Source organism: Leptinotarsa decemlineata, unplaced genomic scaffold (assembly GCF_025532065.1).
Source record: "Leptinotarsa decemlineata unplaced genomic scaffold, Ldec_3_MD MMD2_P_RNA_scaffold_1, whole genome shotgun sequence".
NCBI lineage: Eukaryota > Metazoa > Arthropoda > Insecta > Coleoptera > Chrysomelidae > Leptinotarsa > Leptinotarsa decemlineata.
Window position 1 is genome coordinate 4,694,206 of NW_027412523.1, and position 25,379 is coordinate 4,719,584.

A 25,379-nucleotide genomic window follows, 5' to 3' on the forward strand; every position below is an offset into this window, starting at 1 on the left:
GATTTGCATATGTCTAATATTCCACCAACGGCATTTAGAACGTTTAGAAAGTAATAGAGGTGGTTTTCCAAACGCATTTAGAGCGAATAGAAAGTAACTTTTTGTCGTTTTCAGGAATAAATGATCCTTCACATATTTAACGCGAATCATTAATCTCAAAATTATATCTTATTAGAATTTCATACTTATACGTCGAATTTTCATTCGAATATTATCTGCTCCAGCAAACCCATTACTTGATGGAAATTAGTAACACTCCGTGATAATAATTATAGAATTTTATTTGAGACGCGTTTCGTCAGATAGACTGACGGAACTAGACACCAGTGTAACTGAGGAAGCTACCGTGTAGCGAAACGCGTCTTGGATGAAATTCATTGTGAAAATTCTATTATTATTATTTTGTGTATTGCAGGTCATAATTATGATTTGAACAAACAATTGAAAACCTATTTCAATTCAATTGAAAATTCATTCCAGATTTTTAAATAGAACCCTGTATTTTTTCAGAACATTTTCATTCGAAATAGCGGCGAAAGAACCATTTTGTTTTGATGTTAGCCATAGAAATATTATCAAACAATTTTATACAGTGAAAAACAAAAGATAAAATTCGCTGTTTTTGAACAATAAAAATTTAAGAGTTGAAAATTTGCACCAATACAATGATTCCTATTTAGATTTTTCAGAATATAATAGGTCAATTAATTAATATACATGCAGACACATTGATACAAATGATTTTATGTGTGAAATGAAATCATTATTTATTAAAAAATGAATTAATTGAATCACTGATTTCTATGGTATATTGCGGAAGGCTGTGCATGGACACAACAGGCTCGATACTTTTCAGATTTTGTAGTCATCATGAATAAACTTCTATATTTCTGAAATACAATATTTCAAAAGATAAATGAAAATGGTTACTTATGCCAACAATCAATGTTTTCCTCGAGTTTGACGTTCAAACTATTGAACCTAGATGTCGCTCGCTTCATGGCTCTTCCGTATGTTTCAACGCTCTGATTGGACTAAGTTTATAATCATTTCATGCCAGTGAAAATTCTCTATTTAGCGTTCTGTGTCTATGATATCAACTGGTTATATGCTTAGTCGCCCCTCTAGACACTGCAGTATGTATGGTTGCCTATACTCACTTCACAGTCCCATCTCTTCTGAATGATGTTGAAGCTATGCACAATATGTTTCTCCTTTACAGGCTTATAAGGTGTTTCCATGTGTGTGACAGAGACGCTGAGCATGATAGTGAAGTAATCATAAGTACTAGTTAAATTGAAATAGTTGTCGTTCAATGTTTGGTGGGTGCATGTCAATCTGTCAAAATAATAAATATCTTAAATTTTAGGAACTATTTCGGATTTAATGAATCGAATGACTGATTTTGACGATGTGAAGTGCTAGTGTTTTGATTGCAGTGTTATGTATACAGTGTTATGCATAGTACTTTTCAAAAGGGGCCTATAAAGGAATTCAACTGATTGAAGGTGTGTATATATCGATATTCGATCTTAGTCAACATTTATTGTTTGTATAATTTGCGGTTTTATTGCAAGTTAGGAATTGAAAGTATTTTCAAGCTTTGCCCTGCCTTTTTATTGATCTCTGTGTAACATAACCTAATGTCAGTAATGAGAAAGGAACAGAAAGGAGAGGGTTGACTTACAATCATAAATCGGATGAAAGTCTGATGTTTTAGTGATTTATCATTCATTTTATTTTTCTAATTAATGGATTTAATGGATATCTTTCTATCCATCATTCAGTTATATAAATTGAAAATGAATTATTGAGTATTACATGTGTTTCAAACTCAAAATGTAGTATTCATCTGTTTGTTCTGCAGTTCATTCATGTATTGGATAATTATTAATTTCATTTACAAGTATGTATGAGAATTGTCTAGAAAAAACACAAAAAGGATACACAAAGAACAAGCAATTATCCACATTAATCTGTAAAAAGTCTTGGAACACACTAAGTATATATAATATTGTCTTTTAATTAAAAAAAATTCTCAGATCATACTTAATATATCACACATACTTTTTCGAATCCCATATTTAGTCTGATTTGAACGGTTTTTTTACGAATTTGTTATTTTTTAGTTTGTGTTTTGAAAACTCTAATTTAATATTATCTGACTACAATTTTTTTCAAACAACAAGAAACACAATTTTAATTTTTCTTGAAAATGTTCAGTCTTGATTAATCCATATTTTTCTAGGTGTTCCTATTGCTTGCTTCTACTTTTGTTGTTCAGTTATGGTAAAAATTAGAAACTGCTATAAGGAAAAAAATTTGTAAAATGGATAATATAAAATATGAGTAAATACGATATAGAAATAAAGTAACATGAAATGTATTATACTAAAAATTATTAAGTAAAAAAAGTATTTATTAATGAGTTACATCAGTCTTCCTTTTAATCCACATTTCTTAAAAACAAAGAAATTATAAATAAGCAACTTTTTTGATATTTTTCTTTATCATTTGATTTGTGGAATATTTCATTTTGTTTCAGATACACGATTTCGAAGATGTTTAGCTTCATAAAAAAAGCAACCGTTCCAGGAGTAACGTCCGACAAAGATGATAAAGAAAAGAGGAAGAGGGACAAAAAGGACCGAAAAGAAAAACAAAAACGTGAACGGGCCACTATGTCGACTGAAGAACTTTTGCGGCTAGACGAGGTATGAATTGAAAATTATTCCCGAGGATGATATTGGTATTGGGAAATATTGTCACAAGGTGGCGTTGCAAAACTCAAGGAAAACAAATATTAGTTTGTGGATAACAATTGCAGTTTTTATATGCGCTGTAAATTGGCTGAAAAACCTTTTATACAAGTCATTCTCAATCCAATGAATCATCGCTCATATTTTTAGGGCCTCCATTTCCATTTAAATCGGATTCTCAAACTTCTGTACTCTCAATTTTATTGAATTGTTTGTGAATTTTCAGTATGAGTTTGATGATTCCAAATCTACAGCTGAATTCCAATGGATCGATTCCCAGACTCATACATTGTATTGTATCCATTTTTGCAAATAGGGATCGGACTTGACATAGTTGGTATATAAAAAAGGTTGGTCACAGGATATGCGTTTATGTCCCATACTGACATTGTCAGCTTATTTCAAAGAGCCTTGGAGCGACGCCAAAAAATTTATTTGGCGATGTTTTCGCATCCATTATCTACAGCAGCGTTTCCCAAACTTTTTTGCCTGGGGACCCACCTCCATTGTGAATTTTTTTTCGCGACCCACATATTGAATAATATTAAGTATAATTATTATTACTAATATTTTCCTTATTATTATCGTGAAAATTCACTACTGAGGGATACACCTCTAAAAGAAAATGGTAAAGATGATATAATTGGAGATAAAATACAGCACGAAAAAGAGGTTTAATTCAGAATCTTAAAACTGAACAAATACAAAAATTCAAAAAATTAACGCGGATTGTGGAGCTGGTGCTTACGATTTATAAGAGATTCTATATCTGGGTTGAAAGTTGAAAGCTTTAAACGCAGGTCACTTTTCAGACTGAGCCTATTTCTATATTTATTTTTTAAATATACCAAAGTGGAGAATGACCTCTCACACAAATATGTGGTTGAAAACCCCATCAGCTACTTTGAGGCAATCCACCCAAATTTCTCCCGCGACCCACTGGTGGGTCGCGACCCATAGTTTGGGAACCACTGGTCTATAGTATGATGATCACTGCGTTTTCGAATGGAATCCGTACGTATTTCATTGTCCGGCATTTGTTTTCTCTTGGTCATATTTACACGGCCGGCGATAAGAAATGACAATAAAACCGGGTGTCATTGATGAGTGTAAAATAAACTTTCTTATCATTTTCATTGGTATTATGTCTGGATGTTTGTATGCCATCGATGTTTGGTAGGGGAACACAAGAAAGTGGAAGTTTATTGCCGTGAAATTTGAACATCCACCTTCTTTTTGAACAGTCCTGATATTTGATGCTTCATTTTTTGGAACAATGAAATATCAGTGAATTTTTTGAGAATCAGCTGTGATTATATCTGTTGGGGTTTATGAATACTTTCAAATTAAATACCTTACTTATCTGTTTACCTGTTATAGTACCTAATATACACATGTTTTTACCTTTAATTATCAAATAAGAGACTGATTATGTGAAATATGTTTCTTGTTACGAGTTATGGTAGTCCGCCCAGTTTGACCAACATACTTTACATAATCCTTACAGCTCATTTCGTGAATGCCAGTAACACTTGTTGAAGTGTAGGAACATTTTTAAAAACCAATTCAATTTTTTTTTCGAAAATAACGTCCATTTCATTGGTGCATGATGATTCATATGAAGGAATTATGCATTTTTCTGAGTCCTCGTCTGTCCATTGTCTCCTAATGATGATAAATTAGCTAGCGTAACACGCGTCGAAGATAATATTTTTGTTCTGGTGCGAAAAGTGCCTTGCAAGTGCAAATAATTGGTGAGATGGTATAGTAAATCCTGAACAGTATACTCATTCCGTCGCGAATGTTTGTGAGGTGTCTCCTTCTACTGTGTGGAGACTTTTGAAGAGGAATATAGGCATCATCCATACAAAATCAAAATGGTACACCAATTAACTGAAGATGGCCCTGATCGAAGAACAGAATTCTGCGAAATCATGACGGAAACCATTGCAAGGCATCCTACCTATCTCCACAACATTTGATTTAGTGACGAATGTACATTTTTTTAAACGGCAATGTTCTCAGACAAAATTTCCGTTATTGGAGTGACACCAACCCTCACGGTTTCCGGGAAACACAAACCCAATATTCAGAAAAAATTAACGTTTGGACAGGAAAATTGGGAAACCATATTGTAGGACCTCTATTTATCGATCAAAATTAAACAGGGGAACTGCTGGAAACTACTGTTGACCCTCTCATCACTGAAATCGTCGAAGCGAATCCTAATGAATTCGATATGGATATTGTATTCCAACAAGAAGTAAAAAACTATTTGGATAATACTTTTCCCGGTCGTTGGATTGGTCGTCGAGGTCCTACAGAATGACCAGCTCGCTCGCCAGATTTGACACCTTTGGACTACTTTCTTTTATGGGGCTATTTGAAGCAAAAGGTGTAGGAAACTGAACCTGCTTCAATATTGGATATACAGCAGAAAATAATAAATATTTGTAGAGATATTGACGTTACTGTGTTCGAAAATGTTCGGCATGAAATATCGGATAGGCTGTTCATATGTCAAAAAGTTCAAGGCTTCTTTTTCGAGCATCTTCTGAACCAACCTCAAAGTTATTACCTCATATTATGTAGTTAAATGTCAATGTACTCAGACAATTCTTAAAAGTTCCGCCATTTTGTAGTAGTTGAAGATATTGACATTATACTCTAGGGTTGTGAAGCATTTGTCAGGAGCTTCAAAAGATGTGTCACACGACCCCCGTTTCCTTTTAAGGTTTTTTTCCCAGATGGCGCCGAATCGCCATCTTGAAAGTTTCATCTGTTAATTTCACTTCAAAATAAAGTATTCATGCATTAATTTAATTATGCCCAATTTCAATTTTTTGAGTTGATCCGTTCAAAAAATAAAAGGGGGGGGGGGACGTTTAAGGAATGCACTGTAGAATGATGGAGCTTTCTTCGTATAAGCCAGGGGTCTCCAAACTACGGCCCGCGGGCCAAATCCGGCCCGTCAGTGTCATCAATCCGGCAGCGTACGGCAGTTTGATATAGTAAATAATTTTCTCCAATTTGTTGAATGAACTCGCGGAATTGTCGGTGATTCAGCCCAGTGGATCTGATGAAGTTAACAACTGATATGACTGGTTTTAGAACTTCAGACATATCCAAACATTTTCCGCACAAGGACTGTTGATGAATGATACAATGTAAGACTAATGGTTTTGAACCACCATCATTTTCTACAGCCTTTGACACAAGTGCAACCACTCCTTAATTTTTACCATACATATTTTTGCCTCCATCAGTTGTTATAGATTTCAAATTTCTCCATCGAAGGTTCTTTTTATTAATGGCCTCTGCCTCAGTTGTCGTGCCATGAATACTATCAATATCAAGAAGTTCTTCATACACTTCATAGCTTTTATCTACTCCGCGAATAAAAAATCAACATCTGAGCAGTATCTGACACATCCGTTGACTCATCCAATGCTAGAGAAAACCACTCATGATGTCCATTTTTGTCAGACAGTTGAGATGATATATTTTCCGCGATGTCTTGCACCCTCCGAGCCACGGTGTTTGCTGACAAACTGACACTTTTAAATAAATTTACCTTTTCGGGGCATATTTCTTCGGCTACTGCAATCAAGCATTCTTTTATCATTTCTCCATCGGTGAATGGTTTGCCACGTTTTCCGATTTCAAGAGCCACACGAAAGCTGGCGCGAGTTGCAGACTCTTGTTCAGTATTCGCTTTGGTAAACAAAGATTGCTGCGATTTGAGTTCGCGTTTCAAAGCTTCAAATTTTTCCTTCCGCAAACTTCCTGTATACTTGAAGTAACTTTGAAGATGTTTTGATTCATAGGGTCGTTTAATGTTATAGTCTTTGAGAACAGCTATGGTTTCATTTCAAATTAAACATAGCGCCTTATTACTGGACTCAATCACAAAATACTGAAAGTTCCCTTTTTCTTGGAACGTTCTGCATTCATTGTCGATTTTTCGCTTCTTTTCCATACTAACAAATCACACATGAAAACAATAAGTCAAATCAAAATACTTTTATTGACGCGTGTTACTTTATTTCACAATAGACAGTTTCGCTCCCTTCACCTTTCCTACGCAGTGTGCCGCTATCCTTTTTATATGCAATTATTACTGTCATCTCGAGGTGATCGGAATACACTAGCTAGAACCAGAACTTTCTCGAACCAAATATTCCAAACATTCCAAATATTTAATTACGCCTAATGCCACCTAGCGGGTAGCTGAAAAAGACAGTACATAGTACCACTACTCGCCACTAGATGTCGTTAAGTGTCACAATACATAATAATAATTAAAATGCAAAAAAGCGTAAGTTTGCTTAGGTCACGCACTTTGCGATTATCCTAGTCTAGAAATATAGTTAAGGGCAGAAATTGGCCCTTGGAACAAACTGAAAAAATCATTATGGCCCGAAGGCTTCAAAGTTTGGAGACCCCTGGTATAAGCAATGGTATAAGCAATCTTCATTCTCGATTCATATCTGTTTTTAGAAACAAGTTGCGATCATTTACCTTAACAAACGTTATTCATTATCGAACCATGAAAATAACTGGAATCCTCGCCTTATTCTTTGTTATTTAATGATTCTATCATTAACATCGGAATAATTTGCGATAAGGTAGGTGATAATTAGCAGATAACATTGTTTGAATAATCCTACGAACTAGCTTAGTGCATATTTTTTCAAATATAGATCAGAACGACTTTAACAAAGTCCTGGTTAACTACCAACAGCTGAGAATAGATGAGGCTGAAGTCGAAGTAATATTTTTTTCGGCAACCCTCCGGAAAGTATCACGTCGTTGTTGTCATTTCACACATCTTTCTCAGGACTTTCCATTCTCAAACTATATCCATCCAACAAAAAAGCAAGCCAAACTATGATAGATGAGTGATGAAAGCGTGATCACTACGCACATTGGCATCTGTTGCAGGTCTTCTTACGCTGGTCAATCAGATTTACCTGCAATCGGGTGACGGAATTCATTGTACAGTGTTAGAGGGTCAGTTACGTTTTAACGCATATACGGTATTTTGAAGTTTAATTTTTTAAAATGTCAAGTACTGACACGGCTGAAGAAACTGATAATTTTTGTCCCTGCACTCCTCCTAAAAATTTTCTTATACCTAGTCGCATATTATTGAAAAAAATTTGGTCGTTCCTTAGTGCGACTCTGTACAAGCAGCCTTGTCTGGGAGATCACGTGCACTATGCATTTGGAGCACTCTGTAGCTTAGATTAACAGAGTAAAGTTTATACTATAGTATGAAAATTCAGCTTATACTCGAGATGAATCTGTATGAGAAAACACAATTACAATAAATTGAAAGTTTCCGAAAAAATGAAATCTTCTTCACTGAAGAACATCGTGAAAACGCGGAAAAATAGTTTTTACTAAAATACAGTTTCACAGCTCACACGTGATATATCTTTATTATAAAAAAATGTTGAGTTATCTACATTGAGCAAATAGTAAACATTGTGTTTCGCGTTTATGAAAGTCATTGATAAATATAAAAAATCGTATTTAGTGATATTATTTCCTTGTGATAATTATTGAAATTCTCATTCTAAGGAAGAGCTACCTACTTCCATACTTTTAGGATGATAACTTTGACCATAGTCAGGTAGTGAACATTATGCACAAGTTATTTACTCAAAAGTCAAAATTTTGTGTAGCAGTAAATAAAATATGAAAGCAAACCCGGTATGGAATTTCTAACAAAGAAATTTTTACCTGCTTCCAGCGATGATGGAAATATTTTTTCAACAATTTATTCCTTCGAAAGGCCATTGAACAATAATATTGGTACGGCGAATATTTGACCGCAGTCAAATTCCAGCCGAATCTCTACCAATTCCATGATTTTTCTGTTACCGATCCCGAACCGTTGAAACACGCCTCAATATTTTGGGCACTTTTATGTATATTTATGATCCATTCAGTTCCTACGAGTATGTAGTATGATAACATCAATGGTACCTCTGTATTTGTGTAGGGAGATGGAATTTCGAGAACTCACTCTGAATATACTATTTAGAAACTTTGCTAAAGTTTGATAAACTGATGAACCAATTTTTTCCTAGAGGAAGAACCATTTTCAAGAGAAGAGATAGACGAGATATTTCAAATTATCGGCCTATCCCTATTATTTGTAACTTTGCAAAGGTTTTTGAGATTCTGCTGGAGCGAGTTATATATCGGCATGTTAGTTGCAATATAAGTATACACCAACACGGCTTTATGAAAAATGGTTCAACGGTCACCAATCTTCTGACTGTAACTCAACATATTGCTGAATCTATTGACAATAGGGCCCAAACTGATGTTATTTACACAGACTTTTCTGAGACCTTCGACAGGCTTGACCATGGCATTCTATTGAACAAACTAGTAGCCTTTGGATTATCTCCATCCTTAATCGCACTTTTTCAGTCCTATCTACGGGATCGAAAACAATATGTCCAGCTCAATGGTTTCAAATCTACCGAATATAGTGCTTCTTCCGGTATTTCACAAGGTTCAGATCTGGGACCGTTGCTCTTCAATATATTCATTAATGATATTGCAGATGTTATAGATGTGTATTTCCTTTTATATGCCGATGATCTGAAACTATACTGCCTCGTTGACAACATAGATGATTGTGTGAACCTCTCAGCAAATGTAGGACGGGTTGTAGAATGGTGTTATCGAAATAACCTGTTACTGAACCCGGATAAATGTAAGGTCATGTCCTACAGTTTGAAAACGAATATCTTGATCTTTGATTATTCAATAGAAAACGTTTCCCTGGTGAGACCAGAAACATTTACTGATCTTGGCGTCACATTTGACACTGCACTATCATTTAATAGGCATATCGATAATGTTGTAGCCTCCCCCTGTCATTTGTACGGGTTAATTGCACGTAACAGTAGTGATTTCAAAGAAACTTCGACTTCAAAAACTTTATTCTATGCTTTCATAAGATCAAAGTTAGAATACGCGTCAGTTGTGTGGATCCCCTGTTATCAATATCACATTGATAGAGTAGAAGCAATTCAACGACGATTTTTAAAACTGCTAAGCCTGAAAACCGATGGCATTTATCCTCCAACTGGAACAACCCACTCTGAATTGCTACAAAAGCATAATTTTTGCAGTCTCGAAAAAAGGCGTCAATATTATAGTGTTGCACTAACCTATAAAATTATCAAAAGCATAGTTGACTGCCCAACATTACTGGAAAAGTTCAATACTTTCTATATAAAAACATCTCGCCCAAATGTTCTGGAGAATACTCCGATCCATACCATGTGTAAAGTGACAAATTCTGTTAGCGATAATTTAGTTGCAAATTGTCAAATATAAAATCCCACTTCCTAAAATAATTGTTTTGTCACCTATAATAAATATAAAATGTGTAGTCTTTATGGTCACTTGTTTGTGATGTATTTATTTTACTCTGTCATTTCCTGCTATGTAATTGGGCTATGTCATGTAGAGTATTGTATTACAAATAAATAAATAAATAACTTATCTTAATGTTCAGGAATAGTTCCCTGCTCCTGTTAAAAAGTCACTCATACATTTTTTTTGTTTCAGGTGAGACGTTCTTTGAAAATCCGTGGCCGTCGAAAAGATAAAGAGAAACTGCCTTCCGGCATCACCGCCGACTACACTGCCGACTTCCTCGCTAGTCTAGAACGGACCGATTCACCTCTTTCGACCGTCACCGGTTCCCCCTTGTCTTCCGGGCATCACCACCAACACAATCACGACGGTTACACGCAGTCTGACAGTTCGGAAACTAGTCTCAACTCGTTGAACAACCCCCACAACCAAAAAAATCTACCTCCTCTTCCGCCGAAGCCGCCCAAAAGGGGTATCCTCAAGACGCCCAAGGTGAACGTTACCCATGGAGATGATGAAACTCACGACACTAACGGATACGACACCCCCGATCGAAATCATACGAACCTGGTGAGGAACACTCTCCAGAACGAGTTGATCACGTATCAAAACTTGCCGGTACAGAATGGTATCAATGGCAAAGATATGGGCTCGCAGTTGTTGGTGATTACTTCAACTTCGCCGAGCGCTGATAGCTTAACGGACACCACGAATTCATCTTTCGCTACACCGCCGTTTTCGTTGAGTCCCGTGGGAGAATCGCAAGGATTTCATAGGTAAGACAATGATTTACTTACTCCATTACAAGAATCACCTGAAAGAATATCTGAGTCTCCTTCTTGAGTGACGCTGACCAAATAACTGCTATTAGGGTAGTGGAGCTAACGGCCAAGCGGATATAGAATATATTACCCGTTACATACACGTACATCACAAGGCCGATTCCATGACATAGTCACACCTCATTATTGAGAATCACACGTTAAAACGATAGAATCCCGTTAAACTGTCATGTTCCTTGAATGACGTATTTTGAGACACTCTGTACACATTGATGTCATGTTTTTTTTCTTAAACGATGAGATACCCTATATATCTCGATGTCAGTCATGTTTTTTTTCTTTGAAGCTGTTTTTTCTCACATGATGTATTTTGACGCACTCTGTATACTCCGCTTGATGCCTTTTACATTGTAGTCATGTTTTTTTTCTTTAAATGACGCATTTTGAGACACCCTGTACACACATCGATCGCGCGTTGAAATATTACAGTCCCGTTAAACTGTCACGTTGTTTTTTCTTAAATTACGTATTTTGATGCACCCTAGTATATTCCACTCAATGCCCGTTACATTGCCGTCATGTTTTTTTCTTTAACGCTGGCAGCCATGTTTTTTTTCTATAATACCCTGTATACCCATTTGTTCTCATTCCAAGCGCGCTCGAATCGTTATCACTCAAACCGCGATAACGCTGCTCGATTCTCTGCCGTACGCGTGACCTTGAAAGGAACCAAAAACGCCAGAATGGACCTTAGCCATTTTCCATGTTAATCTCCATAAGGAATGAGCCAGAACTCTTGCAGCCTATTTACTAAATACTATTCAGAGATGGACGATGTGGCAGACCGCCCAATCCCGCACCTACTTAGGAAACAAGCGCAAGTCACGCTAATCCCTGATTCCCGCCTGCTTTCTGATAGATTCAATCGTTCTAGGCGTCGGGGCTTGCGATCCTTCCAATGAGCACTAGTATTCGAACCTAGCCTTAGAGGACTTTAAGGCAGACGTTTGAGGAGTCGGACCAGGGTGGATCTCGACCTGCCATTTCCAGGGGCGATATTTCCGCTTGACTTGGCAAGGTCGGCAGGAACAGATGTGCGATCCGAACACTCTATGGGGAAAGTCGAGCATAGTTGGTCCGGTCAGTACTGGGTCGAACGTAGCTGAATTAAGTGCCTTACGCTGCCCTGCGGATTTGGGTGTAAGGGATTTGGGTGTAAGGGATTTGGGTTTGGCTGCGAGAGGTAAGCTCAGTATGACCAGGTTTGTGTGACGGGGAAAGTACCCGAATGGTTTTCCATAAACCCGACCCGACCTCATGTCACCGCATCAACCACTGATCGAACAAAAATTACCTGTTATATACTTTTGTTCGGTATTGAAGGGCAGCAGTTCCAGTTTTGCATGTCGATCTTGAGATCTGCTGTACTCTAAAGTCAGCAGTCATTACCATTGCAGTCTGAAAAAAGGCGTATATTCATGGTCAAACAAAGAAGGGAGTCCGAACTCCACTGTTTTCATCCAAAACCATTGTAATATGTAGACTCTATTAACTTAAAGACTCTAATTCTTCTAGTTGTAGTCGGATGCTGAAGTATGATCGTGGAAAAGTCAAGTTTCTACTTGCCGGTCCCATGCCAATTCTACTTTGTCAAGTTTCTACTTGTCGGTCCCATGCCAATTCTACTTTGTATTGTAATAAGTTATAGCCCTTTCAGAAGGAAGAGACTTTGGTTTTGCTGTATTTGCAAAATACAAAGGGGTCTCAGAAATGAGTTTCTTGTAATCTATATAATTCACTACTGTATAATTCAATTCTATAAAAATATTCTGTGATTTTGAAATATTGATTACTGAATCAGTCGTAGACTTTTATCTTAATACTCTAGATTACAACTTATCAAATTCGTTTGGAATTATCTCCCCTTCTGAAATACTCAGTAACTGTTCAATATCGCAAGTTTTCACACAATTTATTACAATGGCGTAAGTTAAGAATATGATATGTTTCACATTTTTAACATTTTCTTAATCTTTTATCGGGGCCCCTTTCAGGTCCATGCTTTTTTCCAATCAATGTATTATATTGTGAGTCAAGTTCGGATAAAACCATAATATGCCCTGATAAATATTGATATTAAGTCTCCTTTATATATTGAAATCATACATTTTTATTATTGTGTAGACTGCCAGCAGTCTGTATGTCAATATTGAACAAATTTGTAACAGAGACGATAACGTTTTAGTTTTTATTGGCGTGCGACCTGATATTGAATATCAAATAATGGATGTTTATTTTTACAATACTGAAGCATCTATCAATGTATGGTAATATTGATTCCTCATTAACATTAGAAACCTTATAAAAAGTGAGTTTTTTATATCTGAGAATTACAAAGGTTACAAGGGTAGTTTTCAATGTTGAAATTCTATAAAGCCGGTTGTTTCGTGAGCCCCACGTTGGGCGCCGATCTAAAAACAGAGACCTTTCTTTCAATTTCATCTAGATCCATCTTATATACGAAAGAGTTGATTTCTGGTGAGAAGATATCATTTATTGAATGATAATTCTAGAAAATATAATTCATGAGTTGGTTTTAATGAAGCATACTAATTGAGAAATGTATTTTATTTCAGGTGGTCGCGAACAGCAAACTTCGATGACGTGAACCTGCCTTTACCGGAAATAGTACCGCTGACGCTCCCCAAACCGAGAATTTTGACGATACAAAGACAAAAACCGCCTCGAAACGACTTCGGGTTCTCACTTCGTCGCGCGATGGTACTCGAACGGTGCGCGAATAACGGTGGCGGGGACGGCGACTGCGGTGATATGGAAGTGAGCATGCGCGCTGTGATCTTCGCCGAACCCGGTGCTATAGTGCAACACAATAATGAGACAGGGTTGCTTCCCGGTGATAAATTATTGGAGGTGAACGGTATACCGGTCGACGGAAAGGCCAGAGAGGACATCATCGATTTGATAAAGGCGTCCGGGGAGAGCGTTACGTTGAAGGTTTGTTTCTTGTTTTTTTTTCAGGAAGTTCAATTGGGTACTTTAAACAATGAATCTGAATCGTCTTGAAGCTTCGAAAGGAGATTTACTATACATTAAAACGAATTGAAATACCACAATTGACCGTAACATTTCTGCCATAATAACACGGCCGTGGTCTTGATTGAACAGAACAAAATCCTGGCTAGTACGTCGTAGTCAAACCTGCTTCTGCAACATACATTTTCAATCAGTGGTATGTGCGAGGACGTAGGTTATATTGCGAAGCTCAGCAACGACTGACTGGCGAGCTACCTGTGAAATCGTATTTATGATTTCAGAGGGTGATGGGGGTAGTGGTAAGGACGGTGGGAGGTGCAATGGCGGGGTGTTCAATGACGATAACACGGTAACCATGTGAACTGATCGGAATGTCACAGCAAAAGTGTGGACCAATCAGAAGTGAACACTTGCATGAACACTACATCAACGCCCCACCAAAGTCCGCGTCGTCGACCCCAGCGCCTTCCCTACCATTACCCCCACCAGATTCTGAAATTGTAAATACGTGTGAATACTTAGCTCGCCAGTCAGTCATTGCTGGAACTTCGAAATTTAACCTTTGTCCTTGCAGTTAAAGCACATACCGCAAAACGTTTTGTAGTTCAGCTTCAATTTAAGTAAAGGCGTTATGGGGGTTCTAGAACGAAATTCCATGCTTTTTCATGAAGAAACTTTGTGGAACCTTATGGACTAATAGCGTTCGACCTACCTCCGGGCCTGATCCGGTGGATTGGGTATTTCCTGAAAGACAGAACATTTCAGGTTAGAGTAGAGGGCTCTCTGTCTGACAACAGAGAGATCCTCGCTGGAGTGCCACAAGGGGCTGTGCTCTCTCCGACGCTGTACTCACTTTACACCAGTGACCTCCCGAGGTCTGAGCGTGTGAAGATATCCTTGTACGCTGATGACACGGCTCTCCTCTCGTCTTCCATGGGTCGAGAGCTCGGCGTCGTCTACATGCAACGTGCATTGGACTACCTCGAGCGCTGGTACCTCGAATGGAAGATCCTAGTGAACCCGGACAAGGTGATAACCATGGGAAGAACGATATCTTCTCCGGTCAGAAAAGTGAGAATCTCTGGAAGGGAGATCGACTGGCAAGCGCGGGTAAAGTACCTCGGCTTTCTAATAGACCGTAGACTCACCTGGAACCCGCACATTACAATCGTGAAGGCAAAAATCGAGGGTCGGATCAGAAGTCTGTACCCTCTGATTAATAGGCGTTCCAAATTAAGCCTTAAAAACATGATTACGATCTACAAAACGATGTTCAAGCCTGTCGTCATGTATGCTCCAGGCGTCTGGGGACAAGCGGCCACGTATAATATCTCTATTCTGGAGAGATTGCAAAATAAGTTAATGAGTATGATTGTGAATGATCTTAGGTTTGTGCGGATTGAAGCCATCCGCAGAGATTAGCAGCTACCTTCCATTAAGCAGTCCATTCAGTCGAGAACTCGGCAAGTCTTTGATTGGGCAGAAACCCACGATAATCCGTTAGTTAGGGAAGCTATATATTATGCTGTAGACGACCCCTCCCGATATAGAAGGCCCAGACACTCAGTCAAGTGTCAGTCAGTCAGTCAGTTGAAAGATGAACAATATCTTCATCCAAATACCCCAGCCAGGTAGGGGTCCACGTCATCCGTCATCCCATACAATCAGTTTTGACCCGTTTGTCTTCCTGACGAACCTCAGTTCAAAAAGTAAGAGCGCCCGTACACGAGCTACATTTTGCGGTCGCGTTCCAGCGAACTCAAGCCGCCCATAAAGAATACTGTACTACACGTACACGGGTGTTCACAAAAGTCAAAACGGGCGTCTGCAGTCAACTTGCTGCTGATCGCGGCATCCGCCGTACACTAACCACAAACTTGCAGTCGTACCCAACCGCGTATACTGTCGTGTACTTTTTCTCATATTGGTCTCACAGCATTCAATTTTTGATGTCAGTTGCTTCAACTGCAAGTGCGGTTTATATGACCGCAAGTCGACCACAAAAATGTGGTTGAGTCAACCGCGAAGTGCAGTCAACATGGTCACAATGTTGTGGTCCGTGTACGGCCGGACTAAGGGAGCCAGACTCCAACCTGTTTGACCCAAGATGGCTTTTGACGAACCTTGTGGAACACCCAACTCAAGATTGGTGTGACGTGTAAAGGAGTTTAACAAACTGCAATATGTGTATGTATGAGGTGGGTGACGATGAAGTGAGTGAGGAGTAGGGAAAAATAAATATGGTGGCATGGCAAAAGGGTACTAAACCGCATCTTCATCAATAATAATCGGATCGCTATGTGCAGCACATCAAATGGACGGGGAAGGGATGCAGAATTTATCACTCTCTTTCCCACACACACACGTATTGTCATTCGTGCCACTCTCACACACGTGTTTTAATCACAAAGTGATCATCTTTAAGAGGAAGATTGATGGTGTTTAATGGTTTGGTGTTGGGACTAAACTCCAGTAATGTTTAATGTGGAGGGATTTGGACAGAGTTCATGAAAATCATAGTTCTGAATGTGCTTCTCACGTAGATAGTGGACTTGTATTCCTGCTGAATTTTCTGGAAATGAAGTGAGAATTCCAAATGAACTAACTCTCAATAAACGATTCGTTTTCACTTCGTATGAAACTACATCGAATAACAAACCATCAGACTGGCAGACTTTTACATAACGCTAATTATTTGTTATGCATACCCGTTTGTTCGCGTTGCTTTCTATTTCCAACGAAATCTCTGAATACTCGTAATTTGCATATTCAACAACAATTTGTGATGTTTCGACGCGAGAAAACAATACCCGAATGCCGTTCACGATGGCGAATCGGAGCGAAAACGCATTGTTTCGGGATGAGAAACGGACACCATCAGCGTTTTCCAGAGCGTGACGGTGTTCGTCCTACTGACACGTTGATTGTTAATTGCTGCGAGCTCGAAGTTTCGCAAGTAATTGACTAATTAGGAGTTATGGAAGTTGTCGGGTCTGTCCTCAACTTGTCGCGAGCCACACTACAATCGATTAGAGTGCATTGCGTTGTTTGTAAACAACGGTAGATATTGTGGGTACAGTTTCACATTGAATACTTTCTTTTCGATGGCTTGCGGGATGTAGGCAGAGAAAAAATGTTTTCCAACCGCAGATTTTTCTTTGGATCCGTTGTAAAGAATCGTGGTTCTGTGAGCTAGATAAAGTTTTTCAAGTAGTCGTTCGTTCGCTAACAAATTTTTTTAAACCACGAACTTTTCCATCCATGAGGAGAAACGTCTAGGACCATATCTTTTTTACCTTGATATAGGGCATTCACCCCCCCCCCCCCGCGGTTAATACCTACCCTTCCCCCAATTTTTTAAACGGTATGGGGGGTCGAGTGATATATCATTTGAAAAGTTTTTTGTCCCTCTATCACTTCTTTATATTTTTTCGAAATTGGTTTATTCATTATTGAGAAATTCTTCTTCGTGTTAGATCTTCTCTAGGAATGTGTATGGTTTTGTTCAATATATTGAATGTGAGATCTTGTTGTGTTTTGATTTGTACTTGTTCCTCGATAAGTGATTTATGACTGTTGAATTTATGGATCAAGTTTTCCCAAATGTCCATGCGGTTTCCCTTGTTGATTTGTTTTATTAGTTTTATGTTCTCTGGTGGGGGGAAATTATGTTTGTTTTGTATGGCGTGTGTTGCAAGGTTTGATTTATATACTGTTGGATTTATGTATGCCTTTTTGTGCTCATTGTAGCTTTGGATCAAGGATCAAGCTACCCCAACAGACAAAACAACACAACGATGGACAGCATTTACGTACGTAGGACACCAAACCAAAAAACTAACAAACTAGACAATGGTCTAACAATATGATTACCAGCATTCCTGGTAATCATATTGTTAGACCATTCTTCGTTGAAGGTAATCTCAATGGAGATTAAGATTAAGAGTATTATTGTATGGAACTAGGTGGAAGTCATTTTGAACAATTCATCCGCTGATTTTGTTTCCACTGATATTATTTGTTGTTTATTTTCTCATTAAAATGAGCGACAGAGAATTTTGTGTTTTTTCTTGAATAAAACGTTCGACATTTAATTTCTCAATAACGAATGAACCAATTTCGAAAAAAATTACAGAGGTAAAGGAAAAAAAGACCTTTCAAATGATGTATCACTCGACCCCCCATGCCACTGAAAAAAAAGGGGGGGGATTGTTGCTAACAGCAGGGGGGTGTAGTTTCGGGTATAATTTTCATATCAGAATTAGTCCCCCTAGAAATAAAAATTGACGTGTTCTTTGAAATTTTCGATTAGATGTCCGTTTCTGACTTACAGGGGAGGTCAAGTTTTCCTTGTAACGCCCTGTATTTAACCTGTTAAATCAACCGTTTTGATTTAAAATATCGAATTGAATAATTTCTCATACGGCTCGGAGAAAATTATCCAGTACTCTCATCAACATAGGAAAATTGTTTTATATGGGGTTACACAATGTTCTTACTTCGGCCTAGTACTTCTTGTCATATATGGCAGACATTAATTTATTAGGAAAATTTAGTTCGCTTATGATATGTCCAAGAAATGATTTACAATAGATAAATAAAAATAATATGCTTTCTAATCTGGATGATATTTCATGGCTGAGATACCACAAGTTAGCATTGAATTATGAAAAATCGTCATTCATGTTTGTCACAAAAACATGTTCATGTGACGATTTAAAACAATCTATTAGGTATCATAAAGAAACTATTTTTGTTTGTTTTGTTTGTGTCTGAATTGTTTGTCAAGAGTGTGCCTGCGAAATGGCTGATTTGTTCCATATTTTAGCCGTCACAAGTGAAGATTCATTCAAATCTCCATTCTTACAGCAGCGGAAAGATAAATGTAACGGGAGGAAAATCGTAAGCGTCTCGAATTACACGTAAACAAACTCGAAACCTTACGTCCGATCGAACAACAAAGGTCCTATAATTAGACATCAAAAGTTTAAATGGCTCTCGACTAGTCTATTCTCATTCATCGGTTAAATGGCGTTTAATTGGACATATGGGCATTATGAATGTGACCCCGACGAATGAAAACTAACAGCAGCATACGAACACGTAATTCCCGTTTGTTTTAACTCGTATGCATCATCATCGCTTCTTGGATGACACAAACAATGAGTCATTTTTACGTGCCAGACTCTTGATTCTCGATACCAAGTTGTCCTGCTAAATTGGGACAAATGCCCTCAGAAATAAGTTATAATGGACTATTCGAGTAGTGGTTTATTGTTAGATTTTCTCTAAACAGTTCACAAAACCCAGCACGTGTTTCGATACAGCATAGGTTCCTCAGTAGTGTTCATAGTGTTCATAATGATTATTAGGTCGTTTCAAAAGTTTTGTTGGTTTTATTGCCGTGTTTTTGTATACTATAACAATTTTCAATTGAAGGTTGAAATGCTTGTTAGCACGGTTACTGTCCAACTACAACAAGGACTACAGTGCGAACATTTAAAATAAAGTCCTGTATTTATTACTGGATTACTTTTCCATTGTTAAATTAATCATTAGAAAAAAATATAAAATAATGAATTAATTTCTACTTGTATTAGATATCAATAAAACTTATTTTCTAAGCGCACATATTTCAAATTCTGTTCATTAGACCCCAACTATCATACCTTTTTGGAATCAGCTCGTTACGGGTTATCTAAAACTGATACCAAATATAGGGTGTTGCATTTAAAAACATTGCCGATGACGTCATTACATCAACATGGATCACCCTGTATAATGAAATTTTGGTATTGAATGTAGAATATTGAAATTAAAAATCGACGTGTTTCATGTTTTTGTAAAACGACCTTTGGTTTTGGAAATATTGAATTTATTCCATACTTTGTGGACACACTGTATAATAACCATAATACTAGGAATTAATTCAATGCTTATAGAAACATTAACATGGTTATCGAAACGCGCGTCGTGAGACAGCATTTTTGTTCTGGCGTAGGACATACATCTGGTACTAATGTATTGCAAAAGACACTGGAAAATGGTCCACATGGTGTTCCATTTCCACCGTTTATTTAATTCGCAGTGTGGGTTTCTGTAATTTTTATTCATTTTCTAGGTGTGACTTGCCGTCACCGTTCTGTAAAATTTGATGGTTGTTATTTCCAAGTAGATTAAGCCATTATACGTATCAAGGTGTGTCGGACGAGTTTTGCACCGAGTTCGTTGTAATATCAAGATTTTAAAAGTATAGTTGCAAAATCATTATTTCGTGAATCAGATACAATAATTACCGAGGGAGTAAACCGGTCACGGCTATTTTTCTAAGTTGTCATTTCGTAACATTTTCGGCGCATACGGGGTGACGATTTGAAAACTGTCTACCCTTTATATCTTCCAGGATATACAGTGTGACCCATTTTTAATGGAAACACCCCCCCTAAAATTTGAAGTTGTAAACTGATTTTAATATTTTTTTTTTGAAATGTCAAGTACTAAAAGGTCTACCTTGGGACAAAATTTGAAATGTTTATTAAATTTTCAGAGCATACTACGATATTTTTTCTTAGTCGAAAATCGGGGTTTTTTATTAGCGATTTTTTTATTGAAAAAATCACTACGCCACTGGATTCAGAGTGCCTCTAAACAGGTGTGACCAAAATTTCATGAAAAAATATTCATTATTAACAAAGTTATGACAACTCAAAAATTCGAAAACTCACACAGCAAACAGTCACAAAAAACACCCTATATCAACAGATATAGCCATGAGAATATTTTTTTATGATTTCAACAATAAAGTGCCGCCAGATGAAAAAAAAAAACAAATAGCGTAAATATTTTTAATGAAAATAACGGATTTACATTCGAGTTTTTACGCAAATTAACTAAAACTAAGACCTAATATTTCAATTTCAATCTTAGTTGCCATGGAAATGATATTACAATTCGACACTTGTGAAAGATTTAAGTGTACTATTGTCAACAATATTCACCTTACAGTTCTTTGAATTATTTTGTGTCATGGCTGCAAGATTGAGCGTAAGAGAGAAAATTGAAATTGTACGCCTTTCGGGAGATGACGTTAGAAGTGCTAGAGAGGTTTATAGAGTATTTAATGAGAGACATCCAGATCGTGCTCGTATTAGCTGCGGTACGGTAAATAAAATACATAAAATATTCAATGAAACTGGTGCAGTATCAAAAATGATGTTAAAAAGTAATCCTGTACAAAGACGAAACAGCAATGACAGGAATGATCAAATCATTTTAGATTATTTCGAAAATAATCCTAATGCCAGTATAACGAATGCCACTTTAGATTTGAATATTCCACGAGAAACTAATCGGAGATGTCTCAAGGCGAAGAATATTAAACCTTTCAAGCCAAAATTTTTATACACACTTCAAGAAGGCGACGAAGCAAGACGCCTGGAATATTGTTTATGGGCCCAAGGGGAATATTTAAACAATAGAAATTTACTAAAAAATATTTTATATACCGACGAAGCCGCTTTCACTACAAATAGAGTAGTGTAATCACAGAATTGTCGCTATTGGGCAGCGGATAATCCTAACTGGGTAATTAAACTGTAAAAGCCAGTACATATTTTCAAAAAATCAAACGAATTATTGGTCCTTTCTCATTTGAGGAAAACATTAATGCGCAGAGGTTTCTAGAATTTTTAAACACAGAGTTTTGGGATGCTATTCACGAGCTGCCAATCAATGAACGATCAAATTTAATTGTCCAGTTAGATGGATGTTCAGTTCATTATGCCAGAGCTGTGAGGAATTGGCTTAACGAACATTTTCCAAACCGATGGATAGGCCGTGGTAGTCCGTTTATAGAGTGGCCACCCAGATCTCCAGACCTCACAGTTTTGGACTTTTTTCTCTGGGGACTTCTCACACAAAAGGTTTACAAAAACCGCTCAACAGATAGAAATGAACTTTGTGCAAGAATTCGACAGATATGTGCAGATATTAGCCCTCAAGAACTAAGGAACGTAATCAGAAACATTCGTAAGCGCTACGACACATGTATCGAAATACGTGGAGAATTAGTAGAGGCTACTAGAATATGAGTTAGAATGAATTGTTGCACTGAATCGAAACATTTCAATAATTAGTTATTAGTTACGTTTATTAAAATTTTTTGCTTCATTGTTAGTTGAATTTTGTTAATGTAATTCCGTTATTTTCATTAAAAATATTTACGCTATTTGTTTTTATTTTCATTGGCGGCACTTTATTGTTGAAATCATAACAAAGATGAATTTTAATATTTGTTCTCAAGCATATCACTGCACCGTAAATCAGTAATTTCCATTTGGACTTCCGGAGCCAGGGTTTCAATGTCAGAATCAAAAGGATTCTGAAAAAGTTTAATTTCATTCGCAATATCAAAATCTGAAAAACGAGTATCAAAATTTATCTTCAAAGCACTCAAAAGTTTCGATTGCAAAATTGACAGGAAATTCAGTCTCTGTAGTGTGGCTGAATATTTCACATGTTTCAAAATGTGTGAAACATTTTTTACGTAATTGCGATTGAAATAGTATTATTTTCTGCCTGAAGGATTTGATATTGGTGTATAAATCAGGAAGAAGCTGATTTTCTCCTTACAATCTCAAATTCAGTTCGTTCATATGATTTGTCAAATCGACATAGAAGGCTAACTTCCACATCCATTCACTATTTTCTAAATCGGCAAAAGGGCGCTGCTTCTCATTTAAAAAAATTTCGATCTCTGCTCGAAGTTCAAAAAAGCGCTTAAGGACTTTTCCGCAACTAAGCCAGCGTACGGCAGGATGATATGGTAAATCATTTTCTCCAATCTGTTGAATAAACTCGCGGAATTGTCGGTAATTCAGCTCAGTGGATCTGATGAAGTTAACAACTGATATGATTGGTTTTAGAACTTCAGACATATCCAAACATTTTCCGCACAAGGACTGTTGATGAATGATACAATGTTAGACTAATGGTTTTGAACCACCATCATTTTCTACAGCCTTTGACACAAGTGCAATCAGTTGTTATAGATTTCAAATTTCTCCTTCGAAGGTTCTTTTTATTAATGGCATTTTCAACTCCCTTAAAAATATCTGCCCCAGTTATCATGCTATGAATACTATCAATATCAAGAAGTTCTTCATACACTTCATAGCTTTTTATCTACTCCGTGAATAAAAATCAACACCCGAGCAGTATCTGATACATCCGTTGACTCATCCAATGCTAGAGAAAACCACTCATGATGTCCACTTTTGTCAGACAGTTGAGATGATATATTTTCTGCGATGTCTTGCACCCTCCGAGCCACGATGTTTGCTGACAAACTGACACTTTCAAATAAATATACCTTTTCGGGGCATATTTCTTCGGCTACTGCAATCAAACATTCTTTTATCATTTCTCCATCGGTGAATGGTTTGCCACGTTTTCCGATTTCAAGAGCCCCACGAAAAATGGCGTAAGTTGCAGACTTTTGTTCAGTATTCGCTTTGGTAAACAAAGATTGCTGCGATTTGAGTCCGCGTTTCAAAGCTTTAAATTTTTTCTTCCGCAAACTTCCTGTATACTTGGAGTAACTTTGAAAATGTTTCGATTCATAGTGTCGTTTAATGTTATAGTCTTTGAGAACAGCTATGGTTTCATTACAAATTAAACATAGCGCCTTATTACTTGACTCAATCACAAAATACTGAAAGTTCCATTTTTCTTGGAACGTTCTGCATTCACTGTCGAATCAAAATACTTTTATTGACGGGTGTTACTTTATTTCACAATAGACAGTTTCGCTTCCTTCGCCTTTCCTACGCAGACTAACTCGCAGTTGCGCCGCTAGCCTTTTCATATGCAATTATTACTGCCATCTCGAGGTGATCGGAATACACTAGCTAGAACCAGAACTTTCTCGAACCAACGCGGTAATTCCAAATATTTAATTACGCCTAATGTCACCTAGCGGGTAGCTGAAGAAGATAGTACATAGTACCACTACTCGCCACTAGATGTCGTTAAGTGTCACAATACACAATAATAATTGAAATGCAAAAAAAGCGTAAGTTTGCTTAGGTCACGCACTTTGCGACTATCCTAGTCTAGAAATATAGTTAAGGGCAGAAATTGGCCCTTGGAACAAACTGAAAAAATCATTATGGCCCGAAGGCTTCAAAGTTTGGGGACCCCTCCCTGGTCTAGGTTATCGGTATTTCATTATAATTATTTATAGTGTATTTTGAAATGAAAAATACGGGTGTTCCATAAAAAAAAAGGAAATTGATGTCTTTTTCGGCTGAACTGGAAGTAATGAAAGATTAGCATGATATTCAATAATTTTTTCTGTCATTACTATGTATGTTCAGCCCATTTAATATTTTTGGCGAGAACTGTATTACAGAGTACCTTTTTCCGATAAACTTTTCGATGTGCCATTTGCTAAACTTTCACTTGATTGATCTTTATTCATTTATTTTTTCAGATTTTCGATGAGGTATGGGTAAAACATCAAGAAAAGTACCAGAAAAAGACAAAGCAGAGAAATTCTTTAAATTTTTGTGCGTTTATTTTGTTGGTGAATTTTGAAATGAATAAACATTATTTATCAGCTCTTGTACTATGTTGTAAGGAGTTCACCCGGAATTCAATTGGTTTCATCCGTCCTTTGGAAGTTCCCCGAAACGTTTTGTAGAAATATGGAAAAGTAGACAGTCCAAAAGTTTTTTTTTTCAAAAAATTATTTGAACAATCTCAATTGATAAAAAACTCAAATCTACGGAGTTATTAGTACCGTTTTCAAAGACTACATAAATGTATACCAAATCATAGTGCATTCGTCTTGAGTATTTCGAAACAATTCCACCAGTCCTCGACTATCTTGGAACAATAATAAGCAGATAGTAGAATGTTTTGTTTTTTTGTTTGCTTCTTTCTAATGGCCACTTTCCCAATCAGTCGCTTTACCAGGCAAACAATAAATTCTTGTCTGAGCCCAATTATCATTTCTCCGGACTGATAATGAGCGATGTAAATTATAGTAATTGCAGAAAAATATAAGCCGATAGTTGCTTTTCGAAATTGGACAAGGTAATAAGGTCGGTTGGTGGGACAATGGCTTGATTTCTTGAAGGATTATCTAACACAGGAGTCCTTGCGGTTGATCATTATGTGAATTTTTATTGAGAGGACGATAATCACGAATCTATTTAATTTTTTTTAATTTTTGCTGGTTGACATTTTTTTATCGTTGTTGTTGAAGAAGAAAATGATTTTTTATCTACTTTCAATGATGAAGGATCTTACAGGCTCAAACTGATATGTCGAAAGATCAACAAGTTTGGGAGAAACGAATAGTGTAGAAATTGAA

General features: G+C 37.0%; 1 protein-coding gene across 2 annotated transcripts in view; it reads left to right on the forward strand.

Moving 5' to 3' along the window:
- Positions 1-1,299: 1,299 nt before the first annotated feature.
- The window catches only part of Mhcl (Myosin heavy chain-like), a 251,902-nt gene continuing 227,822 nt past the window's right edge, over positions 1,300-25,379 (forward strand). Inside the window, exons 1-4 of one of the 2 annotated variants that reach the window (XM_074181078.1) lie at positions 1,300-1,508; positions 2,546-2,714; positions 10,359-10,942; positions 13,585-13,963. In XM_074181078.1, the coding sequence (XP_074037179.1) occupies positions 2,562-2,714; positions 10,359-10,942; positions 13,585-13,963 (1,116 nt within the window). In that variant the 5' untranslated portion in view covers positions 1,300-1,508; positions 2,546-2,561. Of the gene's footprint in view, positions 1,509-2,545; positions 2,715-10,358; positions 10,943-12,847; positions 12,934-13,584; positions 13,964-25,379 lie in introns of those variants that run through there. The other variant, XM_074181121.1, reaches the window with a different exon arrangement.